The following is a 23,763-nucleotide window of genomic DNA, read 5'->3' as shown; positions in this document are numbered from 1 at the left end:
ACATAAGCTATGTTTTGTTAGTAAGGCCATCTACTGAAACAGTCTATTAGACAGAGCCTAAAACACAGCTGACAGTAATCTGCATTTAGGGTTGCCAGGTGTCTGGTTTTGAACCAGACAGTCCCGTATTTGAGCTTTCTGTTTGGGAAACAAATTAAGAAAATATAAATGAGAAAATATAACTGTCCGGTATTTTCTAAATAAGATGTAATGTAGATTGTGATGTAATGTCAACTGTGTCTGGTATTTTTGTTGAAACCATCTGGCAACCCTATCTGCATTAAGAAGTCAACATTTACCAATGGGCTACCACACCACAGGATCTGAGGAACTCAGTTTTTAGACTAGTAAATAACTAAAGTACTAATAGCATCTCCATTTGATTCGCAATGTGGAAATGGTTTGGTTTTATAAAGAAAAGAAGTTGCAATGGGCCTAAAGACCATTATGAGCCCAACAGCAACTGGTGTAAATTAGCTTATATTCATTTGTTGCAATAAAGACACACTTGTTACACAGTCATGTGCCTATGTGAAACATTTTCATTCTTCTCATATTTTCAGTGGAAAACATACAGCTCTGTTTAAGACATGTTATTATAGTTCTGATGTGCCCAGTTGATTTTTAGAGTTCCCCAGATTTTGTAGGTCATCAGAAAACAATCTTTAGTATGTAGAATTGTATACCAGTCCACACAGTTTGATGCTAATTTCTTCAAGGGACAATAGATGGCACATGCAATACCACATATAAACGCCTAAAACACTAAAGTAAATCACAAAAGGAAAAATAAACAGTAATGAAACTAACTGAAGATTTAAGGTTTATTTTTATTAGAAGCTTCATCGTCATTCAAAGAGAAAGCACAATTCAAGAACCATAAATTGGTGACATGACATTCAATTCGCTAAGTCTGAGCCAACAGTTTTAAAAACCTGTATGCTGAATCAAGCTAATTTCTCCTTAACATTTTAAGTGCATTGCCAACATATCCTAACACTAGGAAGAACAACTTACTTCTGCCTCAATTTCTGCTTGCCTCTTCTCCAAGAGTTTTGCCACAGCCATCGCTCTGTGTTTGCCAGATCTTTTACAACTCACAGCCCATTCACAAAGCAATGTTACCACAGCTTCATCATTAGGGGCGATCTGTTCAATAGAGAAATAAAATAAAGTTACTTCACGTGCACAGGAATAGCAGTGCTTATTTATCTGGTGGCTAGAAACTGTATGTAACCAAAGTGCTGGTGATTATGTACTTTGTTCTAGCACTTTGTTTTACCATGTGAAACAATTTTTAGAGCTTTCCGATCCATGTGTATGCACATTTTATCTTCAAAAGGAAGAGGGTGTGAGAGGGCATAGCTGCAGCAGATGGAAGAAACCAAGTGCACAACAAAAGCATCAACAGATATAGAAGGATATACCTGGACGTGGGGAAGAGCTGGGAGAATGGTAACCAATTAACAAGCGTTAAGTGAATCCAGGCTGGGTTTAGTGGAACACCCCATATTTCAAATAATCATACAAATTTCATGCCTCTCTTATGCTGATTCAATGCATGTTTTATGTGGTTTTTTCCTCAGCTTTGTGCCTCACCAACAAAGACTTGACTGGAGAAAACAGGGAAGTTGGTACATTCCCCACTCCTCTAGAGAAGTGTAACTCTGAGCGTCCCCAAAAGAGTAAGACAGAAGTCACTCATTCACATTCACTAAGAAGAGCATGCCAACAGGCCCTCCTTGCTCACATCACTGAGCATGGGAAACAGCCCTGTTTTCCTCTCTTCAGTCAGGGGAAAGAGAAGATAGAAGGCCCAGGCTTTTCCTCCAGCTTCCCACAGACAAATGCTAGGGGCTCTTAAAGAAGGGATTACTTGCGGACAAAGGATCACGGTAACAGGGAAGAGAGGGAGGAAAGAACCCCCACATGTTGAAACAAATTTCTACGCTTAGCCAAACTCAAAATTTTGGAGCTAACTAAGGGTACGTCTAGACTACAGGCTTTTGTAGACAGAAGTTTTGTTGACAAAGAGCGTCTAGACTACATTCAGTTCTGTCAACAAAGCAAGTTGCTTTGTCGACAAAACCCTGTAGTCTAGACACAACCCTAGATGCAATAACACCTTCTCCCCACAGGAAGGTCAGGCCAAACGCCCAGGGTGCTCAGCACTGCCACTTAGCACCGCACGACAGCTGGGAAAACGTAGGGCAGAAAGGGGCTGCGCTGTCACAGGCCAATCCTCCCCCAGCACCTTCTCATCACCATCTCATCACCATCATGAAGCCAGGTTTCATGAACTGTGCTTGTTTAGTTTGGAAAAAAGAAGATTAAGGGGGGACATGATAGCGGTTTTCAAATATCTAAAAGAGTGTCACAAGGAGGAAGGAGAAAATTTGTTCCTCTTGGTTTCTGAGGACAGGACAAGGAGTAATGGGCTTAAAGTGCAGCAGGGGAGGTTTAGATTGGACATTAGGAAAAAATTCCTAACTGTCAGAGTGGTCAAATATTGGAATAAATTGCCAAGGGAGGTGGTGGAATCTCCCTCTCTGGAGATATTTAAGAACAGGTTAGATAGACATCTGTCAGGGATGGTGTAGACGGAGCTTGGTCCTGCCTTGAGGGCGGGGGGCTGGACTCGATGACCTTTTGAGGTCCCTTCCAGTCCTATTATTCTATGATTCTGTCGACAGAAACTCTCGTAAAATGAGGTTTACCAGCGTCAACAAAACTGCTGAGTTCTGTCGACGTTATGTCGAAAGAACTCAGCGGTAGTGTAGACGCAGGTATAGTTTTGTACAGAGTTTTGTCAACAAAAGTCCAGTCTAGACACACCCATAGATACCTGTATTCAAATAAACTTCAAATCCATTGGCATACACACAGTTCTCTCTGTTACCACCTGCCTTCTATGAAGCATCATATATATATAGTAGCCCAGTGTCTGAGAGTCTGAGACGCCAAAATGCTGGCTGTTCCCTCTGGGGGGTGCTGTTGCCTGAAATGCTGGCTATTCCCTCTGGGGGCGTTGTTGCTGAAATGCTGGCTGTTCTCTCTGGGCAACCCATGCTGCATGGGAAGTGCAGGGCCCAAACGGCCGCTTGCTCCCCCACGGCGGCCTGGCTGAGCAGCGCAGAAGTCAGCCGAGTGCCACGGTGGGAGGCGAAGGGGGGAGGGGCAGTGACATGCAGCATGACAGCAGCTCCAGGCCCCACCCGCCCTTTGCCTCCCACTGCCGCACTCGCCTGACTTCTGCGCTGCTCAGCCAGGCTGCCGCGTGGGAGCAAGCGGCTTAAGTGACTGTTTGGGCTCCGCGCCCCCCATGCAGCACAGGAGTGCGGAGCCCAAATGGCCATTTGGGCTCTGCGGTCTCCCGAGTGAGAGGCAGGAAGAGGAGGAGAAATGAAAGAGAGACAAAGAGAGAGGCAGGAGGCGGAGGAGAGCTGAGAGAGAGAGAGAGAGAGAGAGAGAGAGAGAGAGAGAGAGAGAGAGAGAGAGGAGGAGGAGGAGAGACAGACAGAACAAGAGACCGGAGGCTCAGAAGAGAAGACTGACATGGAGGAGAGACCTGAAAATCCTGTCTTATGACAGGCTAATTGGCTAGTTTTATATAGAATTACTTTAAGTGCTGGCAAGTACTTTTGAATAAGGACTGCACTTCTCAGAAAAACTGTAATGTGTCTAAGCAAGAAGATTTGAAAATGCTTAAACTGACGTGGAGGGTTTTTTTTTTTTTTTAAACACCCTTTCCCCTAAAAGGCACTTCACCACACACATAAGCAACTTTGGTTTAGTTCCTCAGATGTATATTGATCTGCACTGAACACTTTTATTTTGTGAGTCAGAAGAGTCAACTAGCAAAAATCCTACATATAAATAGACTTGACAGAAAGAGTAATTTCGAGGCTGTGACACAAACAAACACTAAACATAATAGAAGTAGATCACCAAGATGAGAAATTGGGATTTTCATCACGTTGGAGTCCATGTTTTAGAGGGTTGATAAATTTTATCCAATTCATACCAGGGAAAAACATTTTAAAATCTTCATAGATTAAGTATTGAGCCTATACCCCTTCGCGGGTTTCAAGTTCTGCCATCTTCTATGAAGAAAACTCACTATACAAAGCAATCTGATTTTAGTATTTTTTATACATTAGTTCAGCAAGAAGAGTAATCCAGGTACTTGCAACATTTTAATGAAGTTTTCACAGCCTTCAAGAACTGCAAGCATGAGGTTCTCTTGTTACATAGTGAGATATCATCCATGCGAAGACACTTTGTTGGAATGCCAAAGATAACCACGGAAACAAAACACACATGCTGCTTTTAGGAAGACTGTATTATTTACTAAGCAAGCTAAAACTTCTGCATCATCACTTCCACCAGTTATCACCAATCAGTCGATCACAGCACCTGTAGGGGTCGATCGTTGTGGACAGCTGGCTGGATGGCTGCCCATCTTTGATCTAGCCCCACTGGAGGGCGGTACAGCCTCAGTGGGCTTTCAGCCCAAGTGGCTGCCCCTGTTTGCTCCAGCCCAGCTTGGCGTTCAGCCTGCCGAGGCTGGAGCCGCGCTCCAGTTGGGCTGGATCAAAGAGGGGTGGCTGCCCCTCTTTGTTAACTTGCTGGCTGGGATGGAGTAAGAGGCACGCACACTCACGTCCCCGCTCTTTCCTCCTGCTCTGGGAAGGGGCTGGGAGGATAGCACATGTGCTGCAGTGGAGGACAGGCTGTTCTCTGCTGTGAGAGGGGTCAGAGAGCCACCTTCCCCAGCACTCTGCTGCACCTGGCCCAGCTGAAGCCAGTCCTGGGTGGCCTCTGGCTCTGCTGGTCCCAGCCCTAGCACTGGAGCATGCAGGCAAAGGGCTGGGAGGGGCAAGGAAGAGATGCTGCTCCCTCCCCCTCCTCACCCCAGCACTGCTCCCTGGTGGCTGCGAGTCCCAGTGCTGCTGTCTGGAGGTGAGTGCCTGGCAGCACAGGGATGTGGGGGCAGGAGATTAAATTTGGGGTAAAGTAAATCTTCCTATGGGAAGCCCTGAACCTCAGTCTTCCCTGCCCCTTCTCCCTCACCCTTCAGGGGCTGGACTGCCAAAAGAGTGTGAGGTAGCTCAGTTGGGGGCCACATCACTTGTGTGGTCCCCAACTGATTCTTCTGTGGGTCAGTGGCCCCCAACCCAAAATGGTTCCCCACCTCTGCCAGAAATAAAGAAAACATTAAAACCTTTTGTGTTGGACATAATGTTTTACTTTATTTAAAATTAAGTTTGATAAACTAACATGAGAAAGTTAAAACGCTTAATCTGTTTAATAATTTAAATTAAAACGTTCTCCCCAGCTGTAGCTCTCGCAAAATGGCTGGAGCGTAATTATGTAATTGACAGTGAGTTTCCATTCGCATCAGGTAGTCTGCGGAAAGGTTTGGAAAGGGCAGGGCCTCAAAGGAGTGTGGTCTCGGGGAAGGGATGGGGTAGATCTTGGCTTGCCCTGACATTTAAAAAGTGATCTTGGGTGTAAAAAGTTTGGAGACCACTTACACATACATTGTACTGAAATTATACAGTCTCTGCTAGAGTGGAGGGATGTGGTTTCCAATCTATTTTTCTCTGATTATTTCCTGTTGACACAAATACCCTCACTATCCAGCTGAAGTAGGCCGATTTAACTAAACAGGTTAAAAAATTAACCTCAACTGTCCCAATATTAAAAACTTAAGACATTACTGTTAAGAGCCATTTGCATGTGTCCAGATAACATTTTGTTTAGACTAATTTTAAAAATCTTAAGTACCTTCTCAGCTTCTCTTGACAGAATATGTCTCAGAATAAGAGCCTACTCTGTTAGGAAATCTCCCCAGATTAAAGCTTGTCAGCTGTTTCCCCTCTCCAGCCTGGGTCACACAATGAAGGTGGTGTTGGACTTCTCTGTTCCTACCTGTTGCTTCCAACCCTTTTTGTTCCCCCTTGACATTTTTTGCTTTTTCTTGAACAGCACTATAACCAACTTCTCCCTTCTTCCCCCCTCTCTGTGAAGGCAAGTTACTGGACTTGATGACTTCTTGAGGTCCCTTCCAGTTCTAGTGTCCTTGATTCTATGAAGTCAACCTGCTGCCCTCATTCAACTCTCCCACTCACTAAAAGAGCCATTTGCTCAACTCCAATTTCACCCAGCACCGCACACGCACTTGCTACCATCTGGTTCCTTTCAGAAATGACCATCAAGCCCCTTGTCTATGCCCTGTCTTTCAGTCTTTTCCATGACTTCCAGTCAATCAGCACTGATGACTTCTCTGCCCATCTTCCACATTGAGACAGTAGTTTATTCACTTCATGTTTCACTCTTAAATCTTAGCCTCCCTCACACATCCTAATGTCCATCATACCTCTGCAGAACATTCATCTGCTCTGATCCTGCTCTCACTCTTCAGAGTTTGTCTAGCAGGAAGCCTAGGGCCAAGAGGACTTCCTTCTCTACAAACTCACACTCTCCTCTTCACTTCTGCCATCTTTCTAGCTAACCAAACAATGGATATTACCCTACAGTAACTACAGTTCTTCAAGATAATGTAGATAATGCTGGACAGGGATCATGTCCCTGGTCTCTTCCACAGTCTGGGAATGGGTGACAGGGGCTGGATCACTTGGTGATTACCTGTTCAGTTCATTCCCACTTGGCATTGGCCATTGTCGGAAGACAGAATAGTCAGCTAGATGGACCTTTGATCTCACCCAGTATGGCCATTCTTATGTAGTCAGTGTGGATGCAGATACATATGCACCTCATGTGCACAAGACCAGAATTACTTTATTAGCAATGTTCATGGGGCCATGCATACACTGAATACCTCTTTGTGCTGCCACATCCCTCAGTTCCCTCTTACTTCTCATGTTACTGAAGTCTCCAAAAAGAAGAGGCAAAGAAGTTTGTCAGCTGGTTTCCTTCTTTCACCCCTTTATTTGCCCCACATACAACCTCTCACCTACCGATTACGATTATGCCCACACTCATTCCTTCCCTTACTCTTCTCTCTCTAAACTCTCAGCCTTTTCTGGTTCTTGCCCCTCGTAATACAAGCATGGATGAATGGAGATAAAAATTAATGTTTCAACATACCATACAGAGAAAGGATTATGACAAACACCAGGGGAAACATTACAGAAAATACTATATAGGAAGTTTTACTCATGAAGTTGTACAACTCTATTATGGATATTAATGTTATAATTTATAAAGCAGAATGTTCATCACAAACATGTCAAGCACACACATAGGTTCAAGGATTACAGTTAGTTCTCATCAAACATCCAAATGTTAAAAAGTTCAAGTGGACGGTGAATTCACACATGTGGACTACATCTATGTTATTATGAAGGTAACAGACCTCAGCATTTTGAGGTTTCCCCTCCACTATACACAGAAACATGAACTACACTGAAGATTGTGTTACATTTGTTTACTCAATGCACTAGGTCATCACTGGTACCTTCCTGACTGCATAATTAAGTTTTCCCAAAATAGTCCCAGGTACACATTAAAGCTCATGCTGAGATGTGTTTTATTGACCTTTCCCATTTTCCTGTGTGTACTCAGACTAAGACAACAGATGCTGGAAATATTCAAATTCTGCTTTATCGGACACTCAGCATCTCTACAAAGTGTAAATTATTACATTTTTCCAAGTACTATCACATTTCTAGAGGCTCTAATTAAGGAACCATAGCTTCGATTATGTACTGTACCAATGAGAACTAGTGGCAAAGACTTATTGACTCAAATACTCTTTCTTTCATAGAAGGATTTTTTTTTAAACCCCTCATTAGGAAAGCTTATCTCCTTCTGCAGTCAGTGTTACCAAATGATAACCTGAAAGTTTGGATTGGCTACTAAATGAGGATGCGGCACAGTGATTAAAAACAAAAGAGCATTCAAACCTTTTGCTCTGCCAATAATCCGGGAGGCAGATTTACAAAACGTATCATGAGATTTATTATACACACATACACAAGTCACCCCTAGATAATAGATACACCAGTAACAGTAATCTTATATCTTATTTGAATAAAGCTTACATAATTAACTTTGGTTAGGAAACAGGCCCAAAAAGAGATTAAACAACAAAAACAGTGCCAGCTGACCATGTAATCTGACAGCTAAAATTTCTTAATGAAGTTACTCGAGAACAGCTGTGACTTCTTGCATTTGAATTATACAATATTTACAGAGGCCCAATTTTAAAATTCTGCTAGAAGTGTTAATTTATTGCAAAACATACAGAGTACAAAACATGCATTTACCCTACTGAGGACACTAAGGTTGACAAAGGCAGCTGCAGATTAAACTAAATCAGTGCCATGGTTGTTTTCCAGTTTCACCCTGAATTTAAATAGGTTTTGTAATAGAATTGTCTAAATATTTTAAAGAGACAATCATTTATCTCCTTACTGAAGACTTTAAAATATATTTTTATTTGTTCATTTTTCTAACATTAATAAACCATAAGAATAGTTCTGAAATTGGAAGAGGCAAACTTCTGATTCTGTTTCTAAGTGCATCATTTATTTGTTAATATTGTACAACCGCCAGTCCAAATATAAAAATACATTTTCATTGTAGACCTACAAAATAAAATTAATCTGAATTTTTAGAAAAGTAAGGTACTAACAAAAAAACAAAGGGAGCACTAATTGGTTGCAAGTGATTAAACTCAAAAACCATGGCACTGATTCTAGAGCTTCAGATTTTTCACTAGCACAGTAAATGTGTTTTTTCAAAACACAACCTCTGTTGAACAAAGACAATTATCTGAAAATTACTTGAAAAACAACTAACGTGTTCTACCTCAAAATTCAAAATCACACAATTTCCATGTGCCTACAAGGACTCTGCATGCATAACAATAATATAAAATAGCTGGATTTCTTAGCCCTGTATCCTCCCAACGTATCTATATTCTTCTTTTGTGCACTGTGAGTATTCTCATGGAAGTCACTAAAGTGTGCCTGCTAAGAGCATAACACCAAAAATCTTCATTTTATCCATTTAAAGTGATGGGTAAGTTGAGTATAAAAATACAGCATTGAAATGTCATATGCACAGTATAACGAACACATTGTCTATGTGATCCATAAGCCAATGACAGAGAAAGTAGAACACCAATTCTCATATATATAGTTCACCTTTCTTGTGAATAAGGGAGCATGTGACATCTTAAAAGCTGTATCTTAGGACTTCCTGTCACCTGATACTGTGCATTTTTATTTACACTGTAATTTAGTTAAAAACACTCAAGTAGAGTCACCTAAAGGTGACGTATCTCATCTCCTCTGTGTCTTATCTAAGAACTCTTTGTTCCTGTAAGGATCCAGGAACTAGAAACAGAGCCTACAGACTGGGATGGCTGATAATCCCACAATGCCACACAGGAGGCCAGGCAAAAGCAAAGGAATGCTACTGGAAAGTAGAGTGACTGGTCCCTCAGAGGGCAGGAGGATACCAACACCCCATTTAACCCCAGGCAGTAGTAAGTGCAACCGCACAGACTCTGACCTGCCGCAATACCAGACGTTGCTTGATCTCTGGTCTCCAACTCCAGCCTGACTCAGACACTTATTCCTAGCTCTCGATATATATGCCACATACTGGAAAATTATTTTTGACCGTTTATAAAATTTTATTGGTTTTGTTTTAAAGCACTCTAAAACATAATTATACAGTGTATAAAGTGTATGTACGTATAACACCATGACTGATCACCACATAGAAAAAAGTTATGCAAGGAAGATGGAAAGAGCCATTACTCACTATACCAGGATACCCTAGGGCTAAAGACAAGCCTTGGATTAGAGCAGTGGTTCTCAAAGTGTGGTCCATCTTGCTGGTGGGCTGCAGGCTCATGCTACCCTCACGCTACAATAGTGAGCCTGTAGGGTCACGATGCTAGAGGGCCAACACTGGCTTACTGCTGTGGGGAGCGGAGCCCCGAGCCTCATAAGCCGACCCAGATTGCAGGGGAAGGAAGCAGCTCCACACGCTGCTGCTATCCCTCCCCAGCCAGCCACCCATTTGGTCATCCTGGATGGTTGGCGGGTGCTCCATGAAAAGGTCTGCATTGAGTGCAGTGGACCATGGGCCAAAAAGGTGGAGAACCACTGGATTAGAGGTGCATGCTACATTATATTGCATATTTGCTTTTAAAAAAGTCTGAAGAATATTGTCCTTTTAAAAAACACTTCTCTAATAATAGAAATTTTTTGTTCCATTTGTTTTTAAAAAACTGTTCATGTTAATGTCACAGGAAAGATTTTTCCTCACATAAGTGATTTTATGCACAGCTGTCTCAGCATGAAGGTATTTCATGCTGGACTTCTAAAGCAGAGAAGAAAAATAGAAAGTTTCAAATGAACAGTAATTCAGTATGCGCTGATTGCATGATTAAACTTGACAATCTCTCTCAGCAGTTATTCTTGCTTTTTCCTGGCTTGTTGAACTAAGCTGGAAAAGGAACAGAGAAGGGCAACAAAAATCAATAGGATCACACAACAGCTTTCAGAAGAGCAGACATTAAAAGATTGAGACTACAGGCAATCCCCGAATTACGCGGATCCGACTCATGTCGGATCCGCAGTTACGAACGGGGCTTTTCTCGCCCCGGAGGACTGGAGCGGCGGGATGCCCAGATGCGCTGCAGTCCCGCCGCCCCATCCTCCGGGGCAAGAAAAGCCGCTCCCCGTCTCTCTGGTCTGCAGGGAGACCGGGAGCAAAGCCGCGGAGCACGCCCGCAGCGGGACAGCCCAGGTGCACCCGGGCTGTCCCGCTGCGGGCGTGCTCTGCGGCTTTGCTCCCGGTCTCCCTGGTCTGCAGGGAGGAGACCAGGGAGACGGAGCAAAGCCGTGGAGGACGCGGGCGGTCCCGCCACCCGCGTCTCCCTGGTCTGCTGGGGGGGGGGGGTGCAGCTAGTGCCCCCCCACTCCCCCAGCAGACCAGGCTTTTCTTGCCTACGCCTGGGGTAGAGCAGCTGGGGCGCTGCCCGGTTGGTCCCGCAGCGCCGCTCCCCGGCAAGGTTGGGGGTAGTGGGGCTGTCCCACAGAGAAGAAGGTGGGGCAGGTAGCAGAAGCAGGGTTGGAGGCAGTGTGGCTGTCCAGCAGAAATCAGGGAGGGCAGGCGGCGGAACCAGGCCTGAACGAGGGGCAGGAGGGCTGGCCAGGGGAAAACAGGAGGAAGAGGATAGGAGAAACAGCTGCGGGAAGCAGGGCTGGACAGGGGCAGCTGGGCTGGTTGGGGGGGGGTCATTGGGGGAGCAGGGCTGACAGGGGAGATTAGTGGGAGGCGGGGGGAACTGGCCACCGGAAGCAGGGCTTGACTGGGAAATCAGGAGAAGGGGGGGGGGGGAGAGCGGGACTGACCTGGGCACATGCAGATCCTACAGACCCTGGCAGAGGAGTGAGTCTGCCTGGGGATTCCATTTTGCCCCCCCGCCTCGCCCCCAGACCCTCCCTCAAGTAGGTGCAAACTGCCTGGCAGGTAGACACACTCAGGCAGCGTGAGCATATCTACTATCCAGGCAGTTCGCAGCTAAGGACTGATACACCTAATTATAATAAAAAACTTACCTAATGAGAAAATACCAGAATTTTTTTACGTCTGGTAATTTCTCAATTTGTTTCTCAGACAAAACCCTCAAATACCAGATTGTCCGGTACAAAACTGGACTCATGGCAATCCTACCCTTCCTTGCACCCTCCCTCCTAGACAGCTACCCTACCCCCAGGCTGCTCCTACTCCCACTTCCTGGAGTGCCCATGAGGCGCCGGGTCCCCCCAAGCCCTGGCCCAGGCTGGGTGAAGGATGCAGCTGGGTGAAAACTGAAAATTTATTCATTTTTCATTTTTTTTTACATGTGTTTATATTTTTAGGCTGCAAAAAACAGTACTAAAAAGAACTGGGTTCCAACTAAAGTAAAAAGTTTGGGAAACACTGATCTAGCCAGCTTTCTATCCATCTTACAGTCCATTTATCCAATCCATATTCCCTTAACTTGCTGGCAAGAATATTGTGGGTGACTGTATCAAAAGCTTTACTGACGCTGACACTGGGGGCTTTGGGAGGACCAGAAAACGTATTTGAATATTCATCATTTGATTAATGAATATGCAAATATGCAAACGAATGTTACTGGACCTCCAAAAGCTCGTGAATGGATTTACTGGTCCCTGTGTCAAAAAGTTTGGGAACCCCTGGCTTAGGTGAAAGTGTTTACTGTACAGCAGAAAAACAGAAAGATGATTTCCTGGCATGGGAAGAATACAAATTTTCTAGCAATGGTCAAAAGATTTTAAAACCTCTTGTGATTTAATTTGTGAAAAGATCCTTATTGCACCTATGAAAATAGAGACGGTCCTATTCCAAATATTGATTCAGGATGTGTTAGAACATTTGAAAACGTTTTCTAGAAGTAGCGTGTCATCTTTTGATGCAGAAGGCATGTACAATTATTTCAGTCATTTTGCCAGGATTCAGGCTTGTGAATCAGAATTCAGGCTTAACTGCTCTATGGGATAAATGCTACGTGACACACATTTTTGTGTTTATTAACAGTAATAATACTAATTGGGCATTTCACAGGGCTTTTTATCTTCAAAGCACTTTACAAATGTTAGCCTTCATCAGTCACCCTCCAAAGTAAACATTTGTGGTTTATAAGAATATCTATTAATAGAATTAGGGGAAGACAGTAAAATACAATTCACCCATCATTTGCATTGAACTCAAGTGAACTGCTCTAAATGGGATATCCTCTGTTGTGTGTTGGGTTGTAGATATAGATCTTGTTGTTATAGTAACTAAGTTAGCTCAGCCCAGCCAGTTTGGGCAGGTTCCAGTTAGTTCTGTGTTAGGCAATAAAATGGACACTTGCAACTTGAAGCTCTCTGTTTCCACGGATTTCTTCTTCAACTGTGGAACTCCACACAATATACCACTCTCCACAGCCTGAGACCAGAAACTGGCCAGGCACAGAGAGCTCACCCAAGCCTCAGAGACTCATATAGAGATTTTTGGATCCATTAAATTCACCAACCTGGTGACCTTCATGGGACGGACATGAAATCTAGTTCTAGTATGTGTGAAACAACTGCCACATCTTCCTGGGTTCTCCACTGGCAGCTATTCAAGCCCCATCTTAGGGAACGATAACAGTTCACTACCCTGGAGGGAGAAATGGCTATAAACCTCTTGTGGCAGGCAGCTGCACTAGAGGAACCACAAAAATATGTCACCCTCACAGGTGAGAAGTTACACCCTGCTGCAAGAGAAGAAAAGTCCCATGACATCCAAGGACAAAGGACTTCTTCTTAAACACAGTATCTGACATAAATAGAACTGGAACAGAGCCCTCTATTATTGCAAATCCAAGATAACTCCAAGTCAAAAAGTTAGTGATGTAAGACCAATGTGAAAACAACTTCAGTTTTGAGTACTCCCCTCAGACTCATAGTATTTGTCTTTACAATTAAGGTGTCTCACCACAGCACTAAAACATCCAACACAAGTGGCATCTTGACAATAGGACCAGATAAATAGGTAGCTCCTTCATGACTATATCTGAACTCTTCTTGTGATGCACAGGGATTAAACAGGACCTCAGGGAAGTTGTGAGGGGAGAGATTTGCATGAGTGTCAGGCTTTTCAGTATTCAGAATAAATGATAGCATATACCAACATAAATCACCTTCTCAACTATTTTTGTTGAGACATGCTGACTAAAATCCAACATTCTCTTGTAAAAACGATTTTGTACCACTCATCTGTAACCATCAATTTTCCCTTATGGAAAAAAAAATAAAGGATATACCATAATCTAAACAATAACTTACATTACACACAACCAAATAGTCTTGCAGCACCTTAGAGACTAACAAAAATGTAGAGTGTGGTATGATCTTTCGTGGGCACAACCCACTTCTTCAGATGAATGGAATTTAAGGGGTCCAGTTTTCAAATAAATAGCACAGAGGAGATTGGGGGGGGAAGAAGGGAAAAAAGGAGAAAAAATTGTCAATTAGTGTGCCTATGCTAAATGAAGCTGATAAGAATGCTTGGTACCCACTCTTTAAATAAAGTACTCTTTATTTGTTTTTATGTCATTAGTATGTGGAATGTAGCAGGCCATCGAGCCAATGTCTTTGCTTAGACTTCTGTTATAGGACTCAAACTCGTAAATAAAATTAAGTTCTGTAGCTTCCCTGTTGAGCTGGCTTTTGAAATAATACAGTGACTTTGAGATCCATTAATGAGTGCCCAGTTTTGAAGTCTCTATTGTAAAGGACTCCCCTAAAGTCACACACTGAGCAATTAACAGTAATAAATAGAGCATCAGTCTTCCAGCTCCCATTGTGGTTCCAGAGCACCTGAAATGCTCAGTTAATCTTTCAATTTCAAGTCACAGTTCTATCAAAGAGAGTTGCATATAACATGCTTACAACTAACCATACATCCTGATTTTTCTGGGACTGTCCCAAATTTGAATACTCTGTCCCAGTGCTCCATAAAGTAGTGAAATGTCCCAGAAAGCCCCGCAAGATATTTCACTGCTTGATGGGGACATTGGCACAACACAGCAGCCTCCTGCCCCCTCCTCACCAGCAAGGCGCATATGGTAGCCAGGCCAGCTTCCAGTGGTGTGCAGCCCCTCCCTCTATGGGACCGCCTCTGCTGCATGGGGTCCTGTTCCAATAGCACCACCACCTCCTCCTCTTCCTCCTCCAAGCCGCCTTGGAGCCATGTGGCACCCAGCTGGGGTGCTGCGGGGCAGGGTGCACTTGGGCTCAGCAGGTGTCGGGACTGGAGTGGGGGCCATCTGTCTCTAGCCCTAGCTCCAGCTGGAGTCAAGCAGCAGCTGCATGAGGTGTGTTTCAGCTGGGGCAGCCTCACTGTGACAGGCTTCGTGTGGCTGCTTCTTGACTCAGCTAGATCCAGGCAGCATGCAGGGACTGGACCACAGCACTAAAAATAGCATCAAGGGTGGCCTCCATTGCAGTTCCAGAAAGCAATCCTGCCCCAGAAGCAGTTGGGGCCAGAGCTGCATGGGCTTCTGGGGCCAGACCACAAGCTCAAGCCTCGCAAACTGCTTTCTAGAAGGCAGAAGGTGAGGGAAGGGGGAGGGGGAGAACTAAGGGGAAGGGGGGGGTGAAGAGGAGAAGGGGATTGTGCTGCGGGGAGAGGAAAGGACCAGAGCAGGAGAAGAAATGTGAAGGTATCAAGAGGCAGAGTGGAGGAGAGACAAATGCCAGGTGGCCAAGAGGAGACAATGAGAAAAAGGGCAAAAGGGGTGAGGGGAGGGAAGGTTTCCGTGATGGTGAGAAAGGGGAGGGGACAGGGTGATTCTGGGAGAGGAGAGGAGAGGAGAGGAGAGGAGAGGAGAGGAGAGGAGAGGAGAGGGGAGAGACAATGGGGCCAAGAGAAAGTAGAGGAGAGGGGGCAGTGCACGCCAGGAGAAGAGGCATTGAAAGGAGGAGTGGGCATGAGGAAGGCAGGGGATGGAGTAAGTCGTGTGAAGACACAGAGGGACATGAGGAGAACTGGGGCAAAGGATGTTGAGAGGGTGGGCACCAGCAAGAAAGGGCAAGGAGGGCAGGGGAAGTGAGAGAAAGGGGGAGGCACAAGGAAGGTGTAGGGGTAAGGGAAGGTGCAGGTGCCAGGATACTGTGGGGGTGAAGCAGAAGGGCAGACATGTGGAGGGGAGAGAATGACACTAGAGGACAGAAGAGAGAGGCAGGGCAAATGGGTAGAGGGAGGTGTTAGGAGAGGGAATGGGGAGGGATAGCTACAGATGATCAGAATGGGGCTAGAGGAGGAGTGGGCACGAGGGAAGAAAAGGGCTGATGCATGAGAGGGGGGCTGGTCCCCAAAGGGCTGAGGGAAATGAGAAGGGCAGGAGCCAGGACAGCAGAGGAGGGTGAAGAATGGGGGGCAGCAGGCACCAGGGGAGCAGATGGAGAAGGTAGGAGACATGGAGCAGAAGGAAAAGAGAGAGGTTCGTAAGAGATTTATTAATAACTTGGGTGCCACAGTGTCACACATCTGAACGAGCCACATGAACTCAACACTGGTGCAGAAGACAAAATACACTTCACTCATGGGAGGAAAATCTTAGAGGAACACTTCCCCCAACCTGTCCCCCCAAGTTAATGCAATGCAAATTGGTTTAATGCAGTTGCAGGATAGTTGCATGGAGGGTTCTGTGGGGGCCAAACTAACCCTTATTGGTAGGAGGACCGGAGAAATGAGTTCTTAGAGAGGTCACACAACACCCTTTACTTCTGGTCATCTGTCCGTCTTGACCCAGGGAGTACTACCTCCAGGGGTGGGACTTCTTGTGGCAGGGGGCGTGGCTAATGGGGGTAAGGGGATAAGGCTAATGTGACCCTAATTTTGGTTCAGAAAGTATGGTCATCATAAACATGCTGCATTTTTCAGCTACAGCATTACTGCCATTTAATATACCATTTAACTACAAGGAAGAGAAACTTGCAAAAAGGAAAATCCTGCCATCCCCTTCCCTCACACACAGTTCTGGATGCAGTGATACCGGTGCCCTTCCATTTAATCTTGAAGGACAGGAGACGAAAAAGCATTTGGAGACCCTGTGCAGACCATGGCTTCCTTGGACAAGCCCTTGACATTCACACCTGGCTGATGTCCTTCCCTAAAGGTTCTGGAGGCTCAGGCATGGAAGCGCACTATGTGCAAAAGCACAGTGCACATCCCTGAGTGCCCACAGAGCCACTCCACAGCCAAGGAGGATTTGGGGGGGAAGGGGAGGGAGTAGAGATGTTAAATTTTGATTAATGAGCTAATCGAGTAGTCAATGAAATTTTCATCGACTACTCGATTAGTCGATAAGGGGGGGCCGCTCGCTCTTCCACTGTGCCTCTGCCTTTGAAATGTACAAGAGCCGCCCGTGGTTCTTGCACACTTCAAAGGAAGAGGCGCAGTAGGAAACCCACATGAACGGGAACTGAATTGGTCCCCGCTCGTGCCGTTTCCCCCACTGTACCTCTGTCTCTCCTGCCACCCTGTGGAGAAGGTGCTGGGGGGAACCGGCTTTTAAGCTGGCTCCCCCAGCACCAGCTCCTGCTCCCCACCCTCGGTGCCTCGGATACAGATGCAGCAAAGCAGGGGGAAGCATCTAGTCAACTAGTGACTTGTCTACCCTATATCCCTAGGCTTATCAGGTAGTCAACTACTTGCTTACATCCCTAGGGAGAAGGAGGAGTCCTTTATTTACTATTCCATGGAACAGCCCCATTATTCATGCTGTGCAGGAGGTTGGTGATTTTGCCCAAACTAAATTGCAGTGCACAAATATGAAAAGGAAGCTTTGGGAGTACTTTAAAACCAGATAGTTGCTAATCATGCAAATGAAGCAACCTGCTCATGATTGTTAAATATAATTTTTGACTTCTGTGCATCTTGTTGCAAACCTACTCATTTAAGGCCCAGAAAGAAAATGGTACTATATTCCTGTGCATTAGTCTGCTCTGTGGGATACTTCTTCAGTGTTTTTAAGAGCCCTATTTTTAATCCAAACCTTAAGAGGCATTTTAGCAGCTAAAAAGCAGGGATTAAAAGGCATCCTAACTCTAATTAACCACTTATTTGAAATCTAGCTGAGCTTAATAAACATTTAGTCTTACTTGGAATTGCTTGGCTGGAACGGAGGCTGTCCACACAATATATTACACCTGCATCATAGTATTTATAGCGCTACTCATTTCTGAACTGAGCACAACAATTCTACAAACATACATACTTCCTCAAATGACATACCAAGCTGTATGGACACACTGAACTTTTTAAAATCCTATGCTGCTATGATTTTTTTTTTTTTTTTTTTTTTTTTTTTTTGCTAGAGGGTGAGTTATCATAGATCAGGCAATTGCTAGAAGTCAGAAAGCAGCTTTTTCAATCCTTTACCTATGCCATACCATAGATGCTTTGGGTCCAATGCTATCACACTGCTGAGAATTAGGAGCAATTCCACTGAAGTCAGTGGTGCTGAACTGGTATGAATGAAAGGAGAAACACTTTGGGTTAGCCACTATGCTTAGCATCACACATTTTCTCTCTTTTGCTATGAATTTCTGTAATGCATTATGAGCACAGATAAAAGTAGTAAGAGAGTTCAGACCATATGCATTGGTTTTTAAGAATTCACCTGAGTATTACTACTATATCACAGAATTGAAGAGACAGCTCATTGTTAAAAATCAGAGTGCACATTGCTTTTTGGTCAGTACACAGATGGATAAATCAATTAGGCTTGCTTTTATGCAAGATCTAAGACCAAGGAACTAAGCAGGCCCTCCAATGGGCACAGGAAGGGGACAACTACTCTAGGGCACAGAGAAGGGCTCAGGGATCCTGGCTGCTGCTACAGCCACAAAAGTCATTAGGTGTTTGGAATGGCTGCCACATGAGGAAAGATTAAGAAGACTGGGACTTTCCAAATTGGAAAAAGAGGAGGCTAGGGAGGATATGATAGCAGTCTATAAAATCATGACTGGTGTGAACCAAGTGAATAAAGAAAAGTTGTTTACTTGTTCCCATAATACAAGAACTAGAGGTCACTAAATGAAATTAATAGGTAGCAGGTTTTAAACAAACACAAGGAAGTATTTCTTCATGCAACACACAGTCAACCTGTGGAACTCCTTGCTAGAGGATATTGTGAAGACCAGGACTTTAACAGGGTTCAAAAAAGAACTAGATAAATTTATGAAGGATAGGTCCATAAATAGCTATTAGCCAGATGGGTAGAGATAGTATTCCCAGCTTCTGTTTGTCAGAAGATGGGAATGAGCAACAGAGGCTGGCTCACCTGATGATTTCCTATTCTGTTCATTCCCTCTGGGGCACCTGGCATGGGCCACGGGATACCGGGCTAGATGAACCTTTGGTCTAACCCTTTACATCATCCCTTTACATCATCACCGGAGCGTCAGGGGGCACGCTCCAGGTCCATTGAGAGCTGACTGCCCCCAGTCCAGTGCTTAGCACCCAAGACCATCTCTCTTCCAAGAGCACAGAGCCGCTCTCTTTGCCGCCCCGCACCCACCCCCGACACTCACACCTTGTACAGAGGCCCAGTACATCTGCTGGCTTCCACTGAGTGTATGTATCTTCTAGTCTGTGACCACAGAACTTTTGTTTCCTCAGGCTCAATTCATCAAACTTAGCAACTTGGAGACCACCACCCTGCTACAGTACAGGTACAGTCAATCAGAAACAAGGAACAATCATCGCCTGCTTAAAGTGTCACTTCTTCAATATAGTATCTATGCTCCTTCATGTAGCTGTGGACCAACTAGCCCTGGTCAGAAAAAGAAGTTAGAAATTGTGACTATAGTCTGACCCTTCCTAATTAGAGCACAGCCTAACAGCCTTATGGCCATATCTAGAGGCCCACATACTCTGATATCCTGCATCGTTGCTGATCACACCCTTCAGCCTGAAATACTGACCTCCCTTCCCTTTTGTAATGACATCCTCCTTGGTTCTCTTCCTGCTTCTTCGCCAGTGATTCTTTTGATGGGCAGAATCCCACCTGCTTTCTGCAAGTATCCCACAGGGGCCCCAGTGCTTAGTCTACTCTTCCCCCTCCAGAGCTTCATTTTTGGTGATCTGCTCACACCATTTCAAAATGCCACCTTTACGTTAACCACTCTCAAAATCAGCCTGCCCACTGTCTTACTCAATCCATTTACATATTTCCTCCTACTTATCTCACGGTATTTCACAACTTGTATTGCCACAGATGAACACTTATTTTTCATCCCACAGATTCTTCATTTACGGTCTTCTCTGATATGGTCACTGGTGCCATTCCTTCCCTACCCCCTGCAATCATCCACCTCAAGGGAGGTCACCCGCAATTCCCCCTCTCAGCTACCCAGCAGTTCATGCAGCTGCTAAGACCGTGCGTCTGGCCCACTCTGACTACATCGACTCCCTCTGCTCCCATTGATCCTCCACTGCATCAAAGTTTAAACTTCAAGGCTCTGCCTAACAATTTCACTCAACACCTTTGCTTATCCATGCTTCTCCCACAATTACTTCCCATTTGTTTTGCCACACTGCTTCCATGCTTACATTACTCTTCCTCAACTGCTTTATCTGGACATCACCGCCCTACCCTCATTAAAAATCTCTCTCCAAGTGCCATTTGTTCCATGACATCTCCAAGAAATACAAATCTTTACTTTTACTTCTTTCATAAAAAAAACCCTTCATGGAACCAATACGATACATTGGTGGCAGAGAACCACTCCAAACATAAATGTGCATTATACCTGTTTGCAGCCCCATGGGGGACTGTAAATAGATTTCAGGGAATCTGCCAAGCAGGGCCAGTGTTAGACTCACTAGGGCTCAGGAGAGAAAACTGAAGCCCTACTGCATGGGGCTGATCCCCTGGTCCCTCAGCCCAGCCACCCAGGGCTGAAACTGAAGCCTAAGCAGCTTAGTTTCAAGGGGGTCCCTGTGGCATAGGGCCCAGGCAAGTGCCCTGCTTGCTAACCCTTAATGCTGGCCTTGGCTTTTATACACAGAAAACAAGTTGTTGGGGTACAAATAGCTTCTTTTGAAATTGGTGTGTCTACACAGCACCAAATTCAAAATAGCGTGTTATTTTGCAGACATCCCTTAACCGTTTGCTTTTTTTTGGGTGGAGGGAGGATCAATTCTAAACAGATTTTATCACATCGAATGCAACAATAGAAATTTTCCTGTTGACCATGGCTTGTTGGTCATTTTTTACTTTGTCTTTTTGTTTTGAGTGTAGAGAGCCACTATTTATTGTGATCTGTGATGTCTGTCTCCAAACTGGATTGCCAACTTCGGCTTCCTGGGTCTGTGGTTCAATAACAAAGCCTTTTAGATCTCTCTCTTGCAAGAGTCCTGAATGAATCTATCCTCCTCATCGTCCCGTCCCCCTCATCGTCCCATCCCGTCCCCCTCCTCCTCCCCCCCGCCCCTCCATATAAGATGTCTTTAAAAAGGTCTCCCATCTTGCATCTTATGCACATGACCTAAAAACAAAGACGGTAGTGTTTGATAATAGCTGTTAGATTGGAGATTAGTACCCAGCACTTCATTGGTGATTTTAACTTGTCAGCTGATGCCTAAAATGGATCACAGGAACCATACATGGAAGCTATTGAAGCCTGCTATATGAAGTGCATGTCTTACTGCTGTAAAGGAGGATGCTGATTATGCTGGCTTTATAAATCAAGATCTTAGTCTTCATTGTAAGTTTCTTGTTCTTCCATGCTCATTTTGTCAGGCAACCAAAATTAATGGCTGCCTTCCCAATATGTGCATCCAACTCCTTGCCCAATAATTTCTGGTTAAAAATAGATCTCAGGTAACTTCACCACTCAAGTGAAGAGTTTGCCGGTAATGCTGAGAATGGAAATGCATCTGTGGTTGTTACACTGTCCCTTGCCTCCTTTCTTTCTGTAAAGGGTAATGATACTTGCATCACACATGTCCTGAAGAACTTTTCCTCCTTTCCAACAATGAAGACAGAGACTATATTGATGTAGTAAAATAATGGAAATGTTCAATGCTGGAAACAAGGAACAGTTCCAGAGTAGGGGGGCACTCCTATAGTGTAAAAGAAACACTATCATCATTCACTGTTTTCACAATGTAGTTTTGTAATTTATCAACCATGGAAACAGGAGGAAAAAAAATCATAAATGCTACAGTGGCTTCATATCAATGTAGAACAGCACACACAGTCCTTCATACCAAATTATACTTTAAATAATGGTTCGCATGCAGATAATCTGGTGCTGTGAGCACTATAAAAAAATAACACAAGGACAAGCCACAACGTTACATAAATTGCTAGCTAAAAATAGGAGTACAAGCATAAACCTATGATTGAGTGCTTCTTGTTGCATACTGAAAGAAAGCCTGCATCTTAACAATTAAATCAAGACAAAAATACAAATCAGAGGCATTCTAGCTGGGTACACATCTATTGTCTCTTGAGTATGTAATTCCTACAAAGGTAAAGAATAAGTAGTACAGCAGAGCCCATACAGGTGCCTGATAATAAACTGCCACCTAGTGGTTCAACTACACATTCCTAAATTTTGTACATGGGCTAACTAATGCAGAGAATATTATTTATCTTATATCCATGGTCACCACATACTTGTGAGTAATTTAGATGTAGGCATTCCACGCAAGTCTGTGGGCAGACGACCACATACATCACAAGTGTCAAATTTTTTCCATGGTTAAAAACTCAAATATCAGATAATACTCAAGTTAACACTGGTAAACAGCCCTTCAGCAATACAAAGCTCTTCCACTTCCTGTGACTCAATTGATTCATGACATCAAGCAGAAAGTTACAATCCTCTGAAAACCCTAATCATGTTCTACTAGTTTAAAGGATCACCTTGCAATTTAACATCAGCCTGGTAGTCAATCAGGAAGAACAGGAAGAGAAAACTAAAGTCTTTCAACCTACCCACATAAGTACTTCTACATTCCTTAGTCTAATCCAATAATCCCATATAATCAAAGTGCAAGTGTGTTTGACTTCAACAGCTTGCTGTAAGAATGTGTCATAACTCACTACCACCACATACTGGATTATAAAGTTGCCATTTCAAAGCCTTTAGAAAAAGGCCTACTTGGCAAAGGAGGGGCTAGATTTTAACAGAGAAGTTCAGTATTCAGAACAGGGGCCACACTTTCAAGAGAGCTCAGCTCCCATTTAGACCCAAAAGTAATGACTGGTTTTGTTTTTGAGATTTGGGCACCAAGCTTCTTTGGGGGAAAAAAACTGGCCCCAGGTGTCTCAAAAATTGTGAAATAATCTCATTCCACATATACAGGCACAAAAGTGAGCACAAACTGAAAGTTACTGGCATATGCAGTAAGAGAACAAGAACACTAAAGTAAGTTAAGAACAGTCTGAAACATGTATATTCTTAACACAGGGCAAAGTGCTAAGCACACCACGCACACCAAGCATATCCATACCACCTCTGTCATAGAAGCCAATCCTGTTCCAATGTAGAACATCACTCCTGTGACAGAGGAAGGTGAACTGGAAGAATCAATCTGCATAGGGAGAAAAGCACAAAGAGTCAAACAGCCACAAGGGGATCAGTCAAGGTGAAGATCCATCAGCACAAGTAGTTTTACAAAGTAATGGTGCAGATGTGTTAGGTGACAAGAAGAGGCAAGAGGGAGAGTAAAAGGGGAGCAAAAGGAGACCAACAGATGCCAGAAGAAAGAAAAAATGGGAATGGAAAAAGAGATAATAAAAGAAAAAAAATAAAAGCAGCAGATGCAATTAGTAAGGAGAAATTCCGTCTTGCTGCCAGCAATGCCTTTTTGTAAAATACAGACGGAAGATGAGGAATCAGTTCAGACACTGGGAAATGCAGGAGCAATAAAGAAGAGCCAAATAACCTGACAAAGAAGGAACCTGAAAACAAAATGTTAAGTCCTAAGAGCACCTAAAGGTGAACCTTTTCTTATAGTTTAAGACTTTCAGACTTTCGTTGGGGAAAACTCCCAGCATCTTCACCATGATTTAAGATCAACTTGTTGAATATTCTGAATCTTCTTGCTGTAACACACTTCTTTTTCATCATCATTTTACTCTGACTCCACTGCACTAAATGCTTCCTCTTGGACCCCAACAGAACATACAATCCTTCTAACCCAGTGGTCCCC

The 23,763-nt window shown here is 44.1% G+C and overlaps 1 protein-coding gene across 9 annotated transcripts in view; it reads right to left on the bottom strand.

The window, feature by feature from the left end:
* MED12L (mediator complex subunit 12L) overlaps positions 1 to 23,763 on the bottom strand; it is a 348,149-nt gene that overhangs the window by 252,682 nt on the left and 71,704 nt on the right. For all 9 annotated transcript variants that reach the window (XM_075937723.1, XM_075937724.1, XM_075937726.1 and 6 more), the window contains exon 11: positions 1,018 to 1,149. In XM_075937723.1, the coding sequence (XP_075793838.1) occupies positions 1,018 to 1,149 (132 nt within the window). The remainder of the gene's footprint in view (positions 1 to 1,017; positions 1,150 to 23,763) is intronic.

This window comes from Pelodiscus sinensis, chromosome 10, assembly GCF_049634645.1.
Source record: "Pelodiscus sinensis isolate JC-2024 chromosome 10, ASM4963464v1, whole genome shotgun sequence".
Taxonomy (NCBI): Eukaryota; Metazoa; Chordata; order Testudines; family Trionychidae; genus Pelodiscus; species Pelodiscus sinensis.
Note: the sequence above shows the minus strand (reverse complement) of the source record. Positions and strands in the feature narration are given on the sequence as shown.